This window comes from Salminus brasiliensis, chromosome 9 (assembly GCF_030463535.1).
Source record: "Salminus brasiliensis chromosome 9, fSalBra1.hap2, whole genome shotgun sequence".
In the NCBI taxonomy this organism is placed as follows: Eukaryota; Metazoa; Chordata; class Actinopteri; order Characiformes; family Bryconidae; genus Salminus; species Salminus brasiliensis.
Window position 1 is genome coordinate 22,150,008 of NC_132886.1, and position 16,202 is coordinate 22,166,209.

General features: G+C 39.4%; 1 protein-coding gene across 1 annotated transcript in view; it reads right to left on the reverse strand.

Annotated features, from left to right (window-relative positions):
• The window catches only part of rgs12a (regulator of G protein signaling 12a), a 38,046-nt gene extending 24,801 nt beyond the window's left edge, over window positions 1-13,245 (reverse strand). Inside the window, exons 1-3 of the mRNA XM_072687835.1 lie at window positions 13,176-13,245; window positions 10,686-12,618; window positions 7,692-7,793 (exon numbers count right to left, since the gene is read on the reverse strand). Coding sequence (XP_072543936.1) covers window positions 7,692-7,793; window positions 10,686-12,527 — 1,944 coding nt within the window. The 5' untranslated portion in view covers window positions 12,528-12,618; window positions 13,176-13,245. The remainder of the gene's footprint in view (window positions 1-7,691; window positions 7,794-10,685; window positions 12,619-13,175) is intronic.
• Window positions 13,246-16,202: the final 2,957 nt, after the last annotated feature.

Here is a 16,202-nt window from a genome sequence, read left to right on the forward strand (position 1 = left end):
ATAAAGCTGCTTGCATGTATATAAATGCTCATGCAGCACACAGTTGGTTATACAATAGAGGAACGTCGACGTTCTAAATATTTCCACTATTACATGTTTAACCACTCAAAACATGTGAAACAATGGAGCAGAAATGATTAAGGGCACAAATATGAAGCAGAAAAGCGAGAGAGAAAGAGCTAAAGACAGACTGTTATTTTTGTTCAGCTGTTCACCTACTGTATTGGCTGTGGATATAATAGGTACTGAACACGATTATTTCTCCACAGCTAAAACTAGGCTTTTCTCTCTATTCATTGATAAACCATGCAATGCTAATAGGGGAGTGGCAGGTAGAAAAGCATTCTCTACAAAACTCAGTGCCAAAGTTATTTTCTGCTTTGTCCACTTTTCTGCTTTTTGATACCTAACTTCTTATTAGGGTCCTTAAGAAAAAAGTCTTATGTAATATACCTTAAGAAGTTAGCAACTAGTCACCAAAAATAAAGCATGATTTGAAACATAAACCTCATACTTAATGGTGGATAAAGCATGGGCTCTACATCCGCTCAACATTTTAATAGTAAATAATTTGCATTGATGAGGCTGTGCACAGTAAACAACCCTCTAATCCTCCAGGATGAGTGGCATGAAGGACGAGGGCAGGCAGGCCTCATTTAGCCTGGAGGCAGTGCATCAGTCATCATCTGAGCTTCCCCACGACCCCACCCAACCACACTTTCAAACGCTTTCTCCTCTGCCTTTGTACCGAACCAGTGGGCTTTCAAACTGCAACCTGATGCTCAAATTACACATGACAGAAGTCTTTCTCGACCAAAATAGCTCCCTTTGACCAAGCACGAGCGCAGAACCGACTGGTTTCGTGATGAACAGTATGTGTAAAAATAACAAGTCTAGCCGGGGCTTTTACAGTGGAGAACTGCAGAACTTCTCAGGAAAATGTAAAGATCCTCGTCTATTTTGCTTGCTACATTCTTCAGGACTGATTTAATCCTCCGGTATTACTTCAACCATTTCAAACTGACACCGGGTCAGCAAGTGAGGGCCATGTGTCCATTAACAGAAGTGGCTTTTCTAAGCAGGGTTAATACAAAAACTGCTAGCTTTTTGTGGCTACCCGGACTGCAGTAGGAAGGCAGTAAGTAGCTCTCTTGGGAAAAGGTCACTAACAGCTTCCCATTCATCTTGTGTCAGCGAAGTTCAAAGAGCAAAAACACGCAAATACTTACATAGCGATAGCGGCACAACACACTGGCATACAAAGAGGAAATGACCATTCCTGTTTGAAAAACTTCCTCTTCAGCAAAAATTTGAAAGAATGTGCTAAATTAACTAGTGATGCACAAATGTGGGAATTCTAGAGAGATGCAGAAATATTTAATGTATAGATTTACAAACACAAACACATTAACATTTATAAAATTTAAAAATCAGAACTATTCCTATATATTGATTAGCATCATGAGAAATATAACATTAACCTATGTAGGACAAATGTGGTACTGTGAATAAAGATATTTTAGTGTATTTTATATGTATTTTTAAGTAGTTATCCACTGACGCTGATGTGATTCCCATCCCTTGAACAAACGCAAAGACCTTTTAGGTGCTGCAACACATTTATAGCTATTGTTGAGAGTCAGCATACTGTTTTATGAACTGTGGTATGTACAGTGCTGGGTTGCACCAGAGTGTAAGAGGTAAAGAGAATCAAGTACAATACTGGAATCTGGAGCAAACATGAAGAATATCCACTTATCACATTGTCCATGGTTACCTGAATCCTGTGTATTGTCTTAATTGATTTCTGCATGCACACTGTTTCTCATAGTGGTGTATATGCTGCCTATATCAATTGCTGTAATTCTGCATGGACATCAACGGATATTGTTACACCTTATTAATGCATCTGTATTGGTTACATGTGCACTTGTAAGATAAGAACATGTTTTATTAGGATTTCAAATATTATTGTGTTGCATTAAGTCTTATTTTGTGTGGTCTTCTTTTGCATGGCCACAATTTTGTAGTTGCTTACAGCATTATGCTAGAATCACCCAGCATTGGGCATTTAAGTAATATGAATAGAATATTGCACAAATATAACTCGGGAACACTATACTCACATAACTTGCAGAACACTAGACTGGACAGTAAAAGCTGTCAGCATCTTTGGGTCCTGGTAAAGATGGTGTAATTGGGCATTCTCTTGCAATAAAGGACAACCAACCAACCATTCAACCACTTACAAGCACTAAGTATTCTCAGTCCTATCTTATCCACTGAGAGTTCCACTAAGAAAAGCCAGTCTGGAACTAACCTAACCTTCTTTTCACGATAATCAAAATAACAGCTGGCCTTCATCAAGGTATTTTCTCTGACGGCTAGATTAAGGGCTGCTCACACAGCTTTTGTGGTTTAGGGTTACCAGCTCACAGCCAAGCGAAGTACACCAGGAAGGCCAATCATCCCAAGGGCAAACGCTACTCCTCATCACTGACTTGGCTTGGCTCTAGGTTTAGAAACTGCTCAACCGACAGTCAAGCTCAAAATCAGTGTGGCCCACCACCACAGTACAGTGGTTCTAAGTGCTTCCCTCAGATAATGATGGGAGAGCACACTGGTGTCTAATCACATATGTGAATCATGATGACTGTGAAGGAAAAAGGAAATAATAATGCGGCCAGTCTATTTTGCAAACTGTGATGGTTGTGAATTTGACAAAGAGTTGACATAAAATACAGTAAATTACTTTCATAGAGGTGAGGTAGTTTTGTCATAGATCCTTTGGCTGCACCTCCAGAGGGGTGCCAGTTAAGTAGGTCAACTCAGGTTTACAAGAGTACACCTAAAGTAAAAAAAAAAAAAAACACAATACTGTCGACCTCTAGGCCTCTACAATTGATGCTTTTTCTTTTACATTCTCTAGACAGTGCTGCTATTGGTATGTATTCTTCAGTTTGCACTGCTACTCTAATGTACAACATTTATTATAGCACAAAAATAAAATTGATTCATATCTTATCACTGATATATATCTACCATTGGTGCTAAATATCAGCATTACACACTACTATTCCAAAGCAAGACCACACAAGTTCTAATCAAATACAGTGGTGAATCTTTCCATTAAAAGACATTAAGCAGAATGAAATGCAGATCATTTTATCTAAAAGAAAAGACAAAACTCATCAAGACAGCAGAGAAAAAAAACAGCCCTTACTTTTGGAGAGTGGAGAGTTAAAGGTGGCTCTGTGTGTGTGAGTGTGTTTCCTCAGCGCTCCCTCAAACACCCGGCATAAATAAACATGTCCATTCGCCTACATGCTCTGAGAGTTCACGGGGTGAAGTTGAAGTGATTTAAAAAGTCTTCCAACTCGTCCCCCTTTCTCGTCTCACTGTCTAATGTTCCCTCCCTTTTTCCAAGCTCCCTCCTTTCTTTCTCTCTCTCTCCCTCTCTCAGTTTCTCCTCCCACTGTAAGGAAACCTCACTCCCTCAGGTCAGTCACAAAGAATGTATGTCACACGTTTTTAAAGGAGGAACATGGAGAAATAACTTAGATAACTTTTACTCTTCTGGGTTGCAATAATTTTGTGATTAAGCTAGTTTCCTTGATTAAAATTATTTATTATAAAAATATAAATATAAATTTTTTTCAATCCAATTTTTAGTGAATTAACAGTGATCTGCTGACAGCATGGCAGGGTAGGGCTGCAAAATATTGGAGGGAAAAATGAATGTTTGAAAAGCTCTGCACTGTTTCATTAGTGTTCAGTTACATCCGATAATATTTGTTTTTCCTTTCACTCTGATTCCTTAATCGATTGTCAAAATAATCAATAGATTATATAATTGATTACTAACAAAACTGATAGTGACAGCCCACCAGACATAAATTGAAATCAGGCAAATTAATAAAATGTGGTTAGAGTGGTAGAGAAAGAATGTGTTTATGCAAAACTGTGAATGTGTCATTTCTGTATATAACCGAGTTATTCTAACCTATTAAAACAGTGGTCTAAAGCCTAACCCTGACCCTGAACATTCACGAAAATCACACACAGTGCAGACTGAGGCTCTATCACTTTTCCTTTAACCCAAAAGGCCCTTGTGATAATGGACCTATAGAAAGGGATCCGTGTCAGCCATTCTGTGCTGTAGAGATATGCTGACTTATCAACCGGACTAGTGAAAGCGTGAGAAAAAGTCAAGTTATATCAAAAAAGCAACATCTCATGTCTGCATCAACAGCGCCAAATGTTCCAATGTGAAGGCGTTATCGGGCGCTGTTTTTGCTTGTGTGTAAACTTCTTTAGAAGTTTATATGGAAATTCATTTGTGTGTGTGTGGAGATTCTCTGTAATTGTGGATGCTGGGCTCATTTTGTCTGCATTTGAGTTTGGTCTAATGGCTATATTTTAATAATGTTTTAAAAACAGCAAGGGAAAAGCCAAAAACAGCAGATTCACAAAGTCTCCAGACTGCTACCATTATGGTGCTTAGATTTTGGAGCGATTGATATTTATAGGCAGATGAAAGCTGCTGGACTGCTGAGTATTATTCTCTACTGAAGAACCTGTTATTTTTCTTTGAGGTGTGTTTTTACACAAAAAAATTATAATTCAGGCATAGAAATAATCTTCTTCAGTACTGTGCAAAATTTTGCTTTGTATCTTGCCAGTATGTGTGCTTTGGCTTCTACAAACACTATCCACTGATGAGCCAAAACATTATGAATGGAAGCACGCTAAAAGCCTTGCCGATTTGAAGATGTTCTGATCCTGTCATCTAGCCGTTATCATTTGACCCTTGTCAAAGTTTCATTTCTCCAGTATTTAACACGTCAACTACAAGAACTAACTGTTCGGTTACCGTCTAAAATGGCATGTCTTGACAGGTGTCATGTATAATCGTATAAAACGTATTTGCTACATCTGGTCACAATGTTTTGGCTCATCAGACAAAGACAACCACAATTACCATTTGTGTTGGACACAGATGGAATTTGACCTCTGTCTAACCCATCCACGCAGTGCACACACACACATACACACCAGTGAGCACAAACACACACAGTGGACAGTGAGCACACAGGCCCAGAGCGGTGGGCAGTCTTCATTGCACCCGGGCTTTTAATGATCCTGTCACCAGTTCACCAGTTGTCCTTCCTTGGACAACTTTTGGTAGGTACTGACCACTGCAGACCAGGAACACTCCAACAAGACCTGCAGTTTTGGAGATGCTCTGACCTGGCCATCTAGCCTGCACAATCTGGCTCTTGTCAAAGTTACTCAGATCAACTTCCAACACATAAACAATGTAAACTACTACAAATTGTATTCATTTTATTTATCCTGCAGTGTGTTGTTCTTAACAAAAATAACTTTTAAAAATCACAGTTAAATGCCAATTTAATTTGTTTTTTTGCACAATATTGTAAGTATACATACAATGGAAATAAACAGAAAAAGGTAGATTTCTATAAGTTTTAAAGTGTTTTAAGTAAAACAACTCAGTCTGAAATCAAGATGCTTTACTTAGGTTTGGCAACTCATGATTACTAAACTCATTTGAGTCACCGTCTTGGTCACTTTAGTTTAGCACAAAATTGCAGTGTAAATTGGTGAAATGAACTAGACGGCCATCAATTTTGACCTTATCTGGCAATCCAGCAGATCTAATGCTTACATAAGACATTTTCCATCCCAGTTCAAGCGAGTCTGCTTTAGTCTTTCTCTCTCTCCTTCCGCAGCAGAGTTTCTACTGGTGAACACCAGCATGACTGATGTTCTCATAACCACACTTTCCAGCTTGCCTGACCACCAGAAGGGCATTAGGTCCATAAAACAGCCGTCTCCAATTCCAGGAAAACTCCTACTCCTCTCAGATTTCACACTTGGAGAATTGACAAAAGCTTTCCTACTTCAAACCTCAAGAATCTGTCTGCTTTACAAAACCTGTTCAGAAATCTTTCATAAAAGGATGACCTAGAAACCAATAAATAGCGAACCTAGCTTTAAAGCTGAAAACACTCCCAGCTTTTAGAAAGCAGAGCTCTACTTTTGCATAGAACTTGTATACCAAACTTAATATAGCTCCTGGACACAAAGGGTTTGATTTACAGAAGCACAGAGTACAAAAATGTTGCTTGCTGGTAGAGAACAAGGTAGGAAACCAGCGACTTAGTGAGACATGGTCATTCCCAAGCCACTGACCAATTGGTTCCTGTGCTAAATGTGGCTTAGAAACATATTTGGTCATGTTAAAAAAATGGTCCATGTTATAAATGTGTCAACTGCTTTCTTCTAGTTTAGTAATTTTGGCAATACACGTGTTCATGTAACACATCTTATCCATTTAAAGTGGTGAATAAATTGTAACTATATTGTTATAACAGCTTTTGGTCTTTTTTCTATATTTTTGGAGTTTGGTAGTAGGTACAATACAGTTGATGTCCCACAGTAAAGTGTAAATAGATTTGTATTTCCCTGATTGTTTTCAGTGGTTATACTATTACTTCTTCTGAGGAAAGCTACACCCATGTTTGGTCACAAACATCTAGTTACTAACAACGTCCATTTTACTTTGCGGAAAGTGAATACAGAGTAAGAGATCAACAAAGTGTGTCACTTTGCAGAACACTGAGAGGAATAGCTGCTCCTCCTCAAGCTCAGTGACTATGACCCTTCACCAGTAACGGCAGACCACAGTCAAAACATGCTCATGTTTTCACATCCCAGTACAGACTAGTCTCCTAAGGCGAGGATAAGAAGTGCATTAAGGAAAGCGTAGCTGATTAAGACATTTGGGACACTGAAGTAGAGACACTGGTTCAACAAGTATTTCAATGCTCAAATCAACAGAGGCCACTAACGTCTATAGATGTCAAGTGAGCAGGAGCAGATTTTAGCCCCCTAACAGGTGGAAACATCAGTGTATCAACAGTGTTTGCTATAGAACAGAATGTCACAACCTGCATTTCTAAGTGAATCTTGAAATGTAGGACTCAGGGCCAAGTCAACCACAGGACAAAAACAGCATACCTTCCATTTTCAGCTAATGTTCTTACATTAAAGTTTTTGAATGTGTAAAAAGGCATTCACAAGAAAACTAACCATCACTGTCCAAGTTATGTTTAACTTTCCTCTGGCTAGTTTGGACCATGCCATCAGCTTAGGATGGTATGGGCTTTAAGACTTTAAGAAGGGGGGAGAATTTAGAGGACTTTTGGCTAAAGCTCAGATGGCTTCTGGTTTGTGGTAGGAAGCCAATCCCCCCTCTGATACGTCTAGCCAGGAATAAGAGATGACAGGGTTAAAAGGGTGGAGATGAGGTGGTGAAGGGTTGCTTAATGGTAAAAACATGAGCAAGGCAGAGATGGTATTTATAGGATGTTAGATTAGGAAGGAAATTCCCAACTATTCCCAACTATTCCCAAGATATTGTTTCAATCAGAGCACATGTCTAAAAAGTAAGCTTTATTAAAACTATCATCATATTGCTATAACTATAGCAAAACATTCTGTTGCAGATGTCTTCCATTATACTAAATTCAGAATGGTTTCATTGAAATTGGAATAATAGTAAATAAATGAATAAATGAACAAAAAGCACACTATAAAATAAAAGTATCCTTCTGCCTGTCTGCCTAAATGAGCCTGTTTGGTTTTGATGTTTCTGCTGAGCGTACCTCAAGGTCATCCAGAGAACGAGCCAGACTGAGTCGCTTGGCCTGAGCTGCTGTTCGCCGAACAGAAGAGCGTCCTCTAGTGAGACCCCAAAACCTGGAACCCTAGGAGTGAAAAATCCACAATATGCTTTACACACAATGTTGGTATTATTTAGCCATTAACAGCTAGTATCAGATTTTACTTACTTGTTATTCACTTTTCATCTTTTTAACAAGGAATTTATTAAGGAATTAAGTCCGTAAAAGACTTGTTTAAAAACTGAATTTGTTGTGGTTAGCACATTTCAACCGGTTCAAACAGATGTTCATGTAATTAGCAGCTGTACTATTGTGAGAATATGCTTAAATATGTGACCCCCATCAGCATAACACCTCAACTTTACACTGTACCTGGACTTTTTTGTCCAGGACCAGCACCAGGACATTTGATAAATTTTCAAGCCTGGGAAACTAGTTCACACTTTCCAGGATGTGCAGAAGTTCTGCTAATACATATGATCATGGTTGTTTTATTGGCTGCAAAGCAAACCATACTGTGCTCCAACTATAGCTAAGAAAGTAAAGAAATATCTCTAAAACACTTGCTGCAATCATAGCAGGACATACATAATTAAGACAAACAGGGTGAGCAGATTACTATGTGCTCAAAGACAGGTCAGCCTCCCAGTTCACACTCATTTTGTGGCAAAGTAACATTTGTGTTGAGCAGGTTATATAATTTAGGGCTACGTTTTGTTCATTCTGACTGACACGTTGTATTTTTTCCTCACTGAGGAGTAGAAAGATGAAAGTTGCTACACGCAAGCAAACACTGATGCATTTTGAATTGATATAATGAGTATTCATCAAGCTCACCAAAATATACTTTTTTTTTCAATTTGGTGTGTAGATGGCTTTGGCAGTAGTGGCCTACAATTATTCAGGTTATTTGGATTTTGTATTTGAATTCATAATTCATAGGCTGGAGTGTTAAATATGGGAGAAATGGGTAAGATTTTTTCCATTGGCAAAAAACAGCTAAGATCTCTGATCTCTTCTTTTAGGATCAATGCTGACTATAAAAGTCTAAGACATTACAGTGAATAGGCCAGGCTAAAAAGTTGTAGGCTTAACCCCTTAATGCAGAAAGGCTGATGGTTTTTTTTTTTTAGCAATGGAAGTTTGTATTAACACCTTTGGCCCAATGGCTTTTTAAGGGGTTAATATGAAGATTTGTGTAAATATGTAGCATTTTTGACATCAGAAAAAAAGAATTCATTGAAAACATGATGTGTTTGCTGGTAAATTTAGACGGATTGGCCTGAGGGTGAGGGATTAAAGCTACAATATTTACATTCTACATCTTTGTCTTAATTAAAGGTTCAGATTGGTGGTTTCCATGGACAGGATGAATTCACATATAACTCTAGTTTGCAGACCAATTTACCTGTACTTCTACACCACACACTCCCAAACAAGGGAAACTGAAAACATTTATGCACTGAACATTTGTTTGCATGGAATGACTGGCAGTAATAGCCATGATATCACACATACCATGAAACCCTGTAATTTCCTTTCCTTCTAAAAACGCTGCTCTCTTAGAACAGATGGAAGCCCCAGAGTTAACCGAGTTAATCTTAGCATCATCCCTTAAGACAAAAATATGCCCTCTTGAGGACGTGTCGCATTACAAAAACTAGCGAAACAAAATTAGCAAAACCCTGCAGACAGAATTCCCTAAAGTACATATAAAATTGCACTTCCGAGCCTATTCCATCACTGTCTGGAAGCTGAAAGTAAAATCAAATTTAAGTGCCTGAACATGGTAAATGCTGGGTTTTGTATGATGTGGACAATTGAATTTCACAGTACATAATCAAACTAATGGACAAACCATGACAGATTAAGACTGAAGAGTGTTGTAGGTCAGTTTGACTAAACATAGGGCTATTCCATTATTCTGCTCCCAGAGCAGACTGTGATTAGCGGCTAGCCAATGGTTGCTAGGTGACTCCCCTGAATCTAAACAGAGCTTAGCTGCTTTCACACTGATCTATCTGGTGTAATCACATTGGGCTCCACTAATCAACACAACAGCTCCATCTGCTGTGCCTCAACCATGCCGCACCATCTGTTTTAGCGATCAGTGTGGCAAAGCCCACGATTTAGCATGCAACCAAGCCTGCTACTCCCAGTGACTTCCAATCTGATGACAAAGACATAGCTACATTCAAATAAAGAGTTTTATTATTATTATTATTATTCACATAATTACTGATAAACATAAAGGAGACTTTCATAGCCTCAGAGATTCATGGTTACATGGTATGACTAACTGTTATCCTCAGGTCCTAGAGGGTCACTGCCCTACAGAGATTAGTGTTCTCCCTCCGCTAAGACTCATAAAGGATTTTGTAATTAGCTGATGAGCTAAATCAGGTGTGTTAAATGGAGTAAAGACTAAAGTGTGCAGTGGTGTGGCCTATAGGCCTTCTTTCCATTGTGCACCCCTAGCTTAGAGTGAAATCTTGTCTATAGGCCTCTTTCCATGTGTCACCTCTGACTTACGAAGAGAGATCTTATTATCTGCATCTCTGTGGTGCTATATGCATTACAACTAACTCAAAGGTTTAGGGGTTGCTATGTGTATATTAAATAGAACTGGCACAGTGCCATCTGTGTTATTGTTTAATCTGATCCAATGTATTGTTTAACAGGATCCTGGGTTTCATCTTATTTGGAGGAAAACGTTCAAATTAGCTATTTTTATTTAAGCATTTCACTTAAGATGATTGTCAAGTAAATGATCATGCTCAATACACCCCACATTATTACCCCACAGACAGTAATAGGCTACACATCTAGGTTGACCTCTGTGTGAGTGGGTGCTATTTCAGATTAGATTTGTTACAGAATTCCAATTTATGAGCAGTTTTTGCCCAATGTTGGCCCAACACCAATATGCCATCTCTAACATTGAAAGTTTAGATGATTAAATGCCACAAACATTACCTTGTTATCTCCATCCTTATTTTTGGATCCACTGTTGAAGAATTTCCGAGTCAGGCTAAGCTGAGGTCCTTGTGGATCTGCGAGGTCACTTGGTGTTCTATATCTCAGTGTAGAGATTTTTTCCATGGCAGGTGGCAAAGTGCCGTTTTTATCTTTGAGTCCATTGGAATCAGCGTCTGCCAAGCTTTCAATGCTATTAGGCCGAGGTTTCTGCCAGCGTGATCGGATGCCAACAGAGGGCCAGCGTTGACTGCCCCTACGTTTGGATGTATTTTCAGGCAAATCTGTTTGTTTGACCGGGGGCAGAGTTTGCAAGGGTGCATAGCCTGACCCCTCTGGCTTAGTAGAAGTACCTGTTTGTGGAGTCACAGGTTCAGCAGGGCCTGGAAATGGCTCTGAAAGGAGGCATCTGCGCTCTGCCTTTAGAGATGTTCCATTCTTGTCTCGGGAGACGTACGGAGGAGGTTTATCCCAAAGGTGGCGTGAAGTATTTGGAGATGTGAGACTCCACTGGTCAGCAAAACTTTCCTGATCTTCTGGAGACACGTTGCCAATCCCGCTGTCACCACTACCACTGTTTCGGGTGTTTGGCTGTTGCTCATCAGCTTCCTCGCTGTCCAATTTCAGCCTCAGTTTCTCAACATAGTCTCCGATGTCAGTGTAGAGCACGGACACAAAGTGTAAAATTGAATATGGAGTCTGAGGAAATTCCAAACAACCCTGGGTGTCAGGATCAGGAGTGCACGGGAAGCCAAAGTGCTCAGAGATATTTTGGTGCTCTTTGTGATCGTACAGTTCTGGATCTATGAAGAATACGTGGCACAATGTCTTCAGGCAAGTGCTTTCTTCTGCTCTGTTTATGTCAGTATTGGTTCTATCCATTGAGAGTAGACAGAAGAACCTATTGTCTTCAGCGCATATTACACACAAAGCCAGGTTCTCTGCAGGGTATGTGGCCAAAACCACATCCCTGTCATCACAAAGCTGTACACAATTGCATTTGATCCTCATCATCACCAGCGAGTGGGTTTTTTGCTCGATTCCGATTCGACTGATGCAGTCACGAATGGCTTGCAAGGTGCTTTCTTCAGAGCGTGAAGTCACTAAATCTAGTTCCATGGAGCTTATGTAACCTACCACCATTCCCACATTCAGAGAGCTGGAGTCAGGCAAAATATTATTCTGACTCTGAAAGTCAGAATAAACAGAATCCTTACTCACAACACGAGTCGGTTCCTCCACACTAATGACGTGAGGGTGGCATTTAGAGTGGCTTTGATGACCCCAGTAAGACATATCTGGTTCAGACATGGGCCTCTGTTTAGACTGCTTTTTGGAATGTGCAGTAATGGAAGCCTGGTCTGAAATCTCAAAAACAGTATCAAAACTCCCCACTGACTGCATCAATGGTTCGCGCGTATCTTTCATGTGGTATTTAAAGGCACTGAAATCCATTTTTCCAGGATTTAGCCATGTTGCTTTCTGATTTCTCTGAAACGCAAGCTCCTCATCACTCGAGCAAGAATCTACAGTTGGCTCGTCACCTGATGTGACAAGCAAACAAAGTGAACGTGACGACGAGCCAATGAGCTCCACCACAGTTTCATGCGAGGCCTTAGACACGTCTGTACCATTTACACTCAAAATGTAGTCTCCGGGTCTCAATCCCACACTGTAAGCCGGGCTTCCCTTCATAATTCCTCTCAGGACACAGGGTGCCTGGCCAGCCATGGTGAATCCATATCCAGCCCTCCCACGCTCCATCTCCACCCTGCGGACTATCGGGCTTGGAGGAAGATCCAGAGATCTCCTCAAAGCTCCAGGTGGCTCCACAACCCTCATTTCTGTGATATCTCCAAATTACAGCTGACTGGACGATTTTGGAATGATGGTGCAGGTCACAGGCAAGCGCAGTGAACACCAGACATCCTAACTAAAACAACACAAGAGAGAAAAAAGCTTGTAGAGCAGCAAAATAACAATAGAAATACACCATAAAGTAACGCTTTTAATAAGCACTTTTTTTTCAACAAACAACATAACTGGTGCAACAGATTTCTCTTTATAAATTGCAGACTGTTAATAGTTACAGAAATAAAAAATAAAGGGATTCCAGATTTAGCTGTAAAGGAAAACTGCTGCACGCGAGCCTTTGTTTTGACGTTTTAGACACCATTTACTTTATTAAAATCAATCCTACATTAAAATAAATCAAAGCAAAACTGTTGATTTTTATTAAAACGTGCATTCTCATTATAACATTTCCAAAGTCTTATCAACAATTTTCGCCAGGCTTTATATCACCACCAAGTGACCAGCCACGGTGACTTTCCACCCTCGTGCGGTTTTAAACGTTAGCGCTACTGTAACTAGACCAAGTCGATTCCTGAAGTCACCAAACTCCAGTTTAAGCAATTATTCAAAAATATGGGAATACTACATGGTTTTAAAATCATCTCAATAGTTGGGAATCAAGAGAAGGTTTCTTACCTGGCTAGATTTCCTTCGTACTGCCAAAGTTTTTGCTTTTCAAACGCGTCCCCTCAGGACAACCGCTGCCATTCACTATTGTACAGAACACAAAGCGTCATTCAGTCACTATGGCACCGTAACGTTTACAAACTCGCAGAAGCGCTCTCATTGGTCAAAGGGCCCGTCAATCACACACAGCGTTTAAACGAATACTTGACGTTTATTGGTGTACGGCGAACCACGTGCTGCGCTTGGGGGAAAGCAGGGCGCTGACGCTTCAGATGGGCGGGCTGAGAAGACGCTTGCAAATCTGTGGCTACTGTCTGCCCCGGTTCACGCTGTCCTCGACTTTATTTTCACACATTTCAACAAATCTCAACACATTTATATTGTAATGTGCAGTCAGGATAAGGTCTGTTATCTGCACGTGAAATCTGTTGATTTAAAACAACTGTTATTTTTTTTATTAACTGTCTGTTTGGATTTGTTGTGAAAACCCGTATCTGTATACGAAGAACACAGTAAATTTGTAAATGATTCCACTTGAACGGGTTCTGTTTAGCAATTAAACAGTTGTTATGATCATATGAATTAGTATAAATAGTAATAACATTATTATTGTTATTGTTATTGTTATTATTATTATTAATAATAATATTATTATTATTACATCAATAATCCATAAATCGTATCTACTTCTTCAGGGGTCAGGGGACTGGAGCCTACCGGAGGCAGGCACACCTTCTGTACAGTCCGTTGGAGTAATAACAGTATTAGACTAATAACTTATATACATATTTACAAATACATTATGTATACATTATGTATATAACAACATACCTTATTGTTATAGGTATTATTATTAATGTTGTTGTTATTATTCTAGTTATTATTGTGAATTCTGAATTAATTCATAATAATAATAATTATGAATATTATTATTACAGCAATCTCTTACCCAAGCAGTAGCCTCCAAAATGTAATTAGTGCATTTTGGTGGAACAGAAAATGAAAATCTAACCTTAGAAGTAACTTTATATTTTCACTTCAGAAGATAAGCAATAGTAAATAGTATATCTACGATTCGCTCCCCATTAAGTCCCCAGTAGTCAACTGACACCAAAAACCATTGGGGGGGGGGTGTACCCTGGGGAGCCTCTTCCCCCAAGTAACCCCTTGGGGGTTTGCACTAGCAACGCCAAACTGGATTTCCCCAAAGCCATAGAGTGTGTAGACACTGTCTTGTGGTTTAAGGTCTGTTTCCTGTGTAATCTGATTACTCTTGCTGAAGTTTCTGTGTAAATATTTAGATTTTAGTTTTTCAGGAAAGCACTATATAAAAAAAGGAATCTGTCACTCGTTTGTAGACTACAGGCATCACACCCTTAGTCCCAGTTGGACTATGGACATGCCTTGGTCAAAGGGCACCAACGACATCTGTCATAAAAGATAGATCACTGAATGTGCATGCTTAGGCAGGTTTATGTCATTCAGGAAATGGATTGGTTGCAATATTAAAAGAATATATATATTTATAAAACTTAACTGACAGATCTCAACCTGGCACTGAAATGTCACATTCTTGCACCCAAACAGCTTCTAACACATCTGAACCAGGTCATTAGAAATACCTGGACTGTAAGGGGGTGTTTGAGGACTGGATAGGGAAATCCAATCCCAGGCTATTGTTCTGGTGTCAGTCAGCCTTTACCTAGGCAGCAATTACGTCTCTTAAGCCTGCTACCAGTGCAATTACACATTCTATTAACATCATTAGTTAACTGTCTTCTCGCATTTCGCATCCTTGAAGGCATAATCCGCCTCCTGGTTGAAAGCCAAGTAAGAAACTGATGTCATCTGACTACTTGAATCAAAGCATGTCCTGTGAAAGTATGTCTAAAATCACAAGTATGTGTAGTTATTAAAACTATATATTGTATGGGGATACAGTGTATTTAATACTATACAGAGACATTGTGTTGTCCAAGTTGTCCATTTAGGACCTATACTCTGAGGATGGACATCGTATAAATAAACTTACTTTCAAGCTCATACATTTTGGCAGGTTTCCAGACATTCAGTACAGGACTGTCCAGTAGGGGCTCAGAGTGGTCCAGCGGACTAAGGGGCTGCCACTATGCTCTCTCACTCCCCACAACACTTTAGTGTGATGCTGCTAGCCAGTGTGTCAGAGTTGGGTACCCTGTGTTTTCTTCAGAGTGTGTTGGTTGCCTGATGAAGTTGCTTTGGTGGTAGTTTGAAAAAAGGCAGTGGCTGATTGCACCCTCCCAGTGTTAGGAGCATTACATGTGATTGAAGAGAGTGCTAATGAATTGGTGGAGCAATTGGCTATCCACAAATTGTGAGAGTAAAAAATAAAAAAACTAAAAGAAGGAATGACCCAGGCCTATTTAATAGTCTTGACTTTGCTCTTAAAGGGTCACTCCAGGTAAAAGAAAAAATATATAGTTCCCTCTGATGTAGACATGCTTACCCACCTTCTACAGGGGTGCCATGGAGCTCTCTTTACAGTTAAAAGACTTTCCCACTATAGCTGGCAAATGCAGAAGAAGGGCAGATAGCTAATTTTACAGCTGCGCTTAATAATCACATCTTTATTTATTACCTACATCAGTGGCTGGACTAGCAGCCTGGATTACTTTATTGCTGTGGGGGATTCCCAATTGTTGCATGATATATTTGTGTAGTTAATGCTTGGTCTTGTGGTATTACATGGCACGGCAACATGACAAATAGCATATTAAGGACAAAATGTTCCTTTAACCCATTAAAATGTTACCTTTGTTGTCCATGTGTTTTTGGGCTTGCCTGAAGACAAATTAGAATAGTTTTGAATTGATAATCAGTAGAGCTTAAAGGTTTTTATCATATAATTTCTCATATTAAATCTTGTCTTTTGGTCAGATTGGTGTCGGAATAAAAGTATTAAAATATGATATACTCATAAAATTAAAATGTAAACTAAATGTATCCCAAAAACCATAAATTTAGACCAAAAAAAAGTTGTTGGACATAAATGTGTGA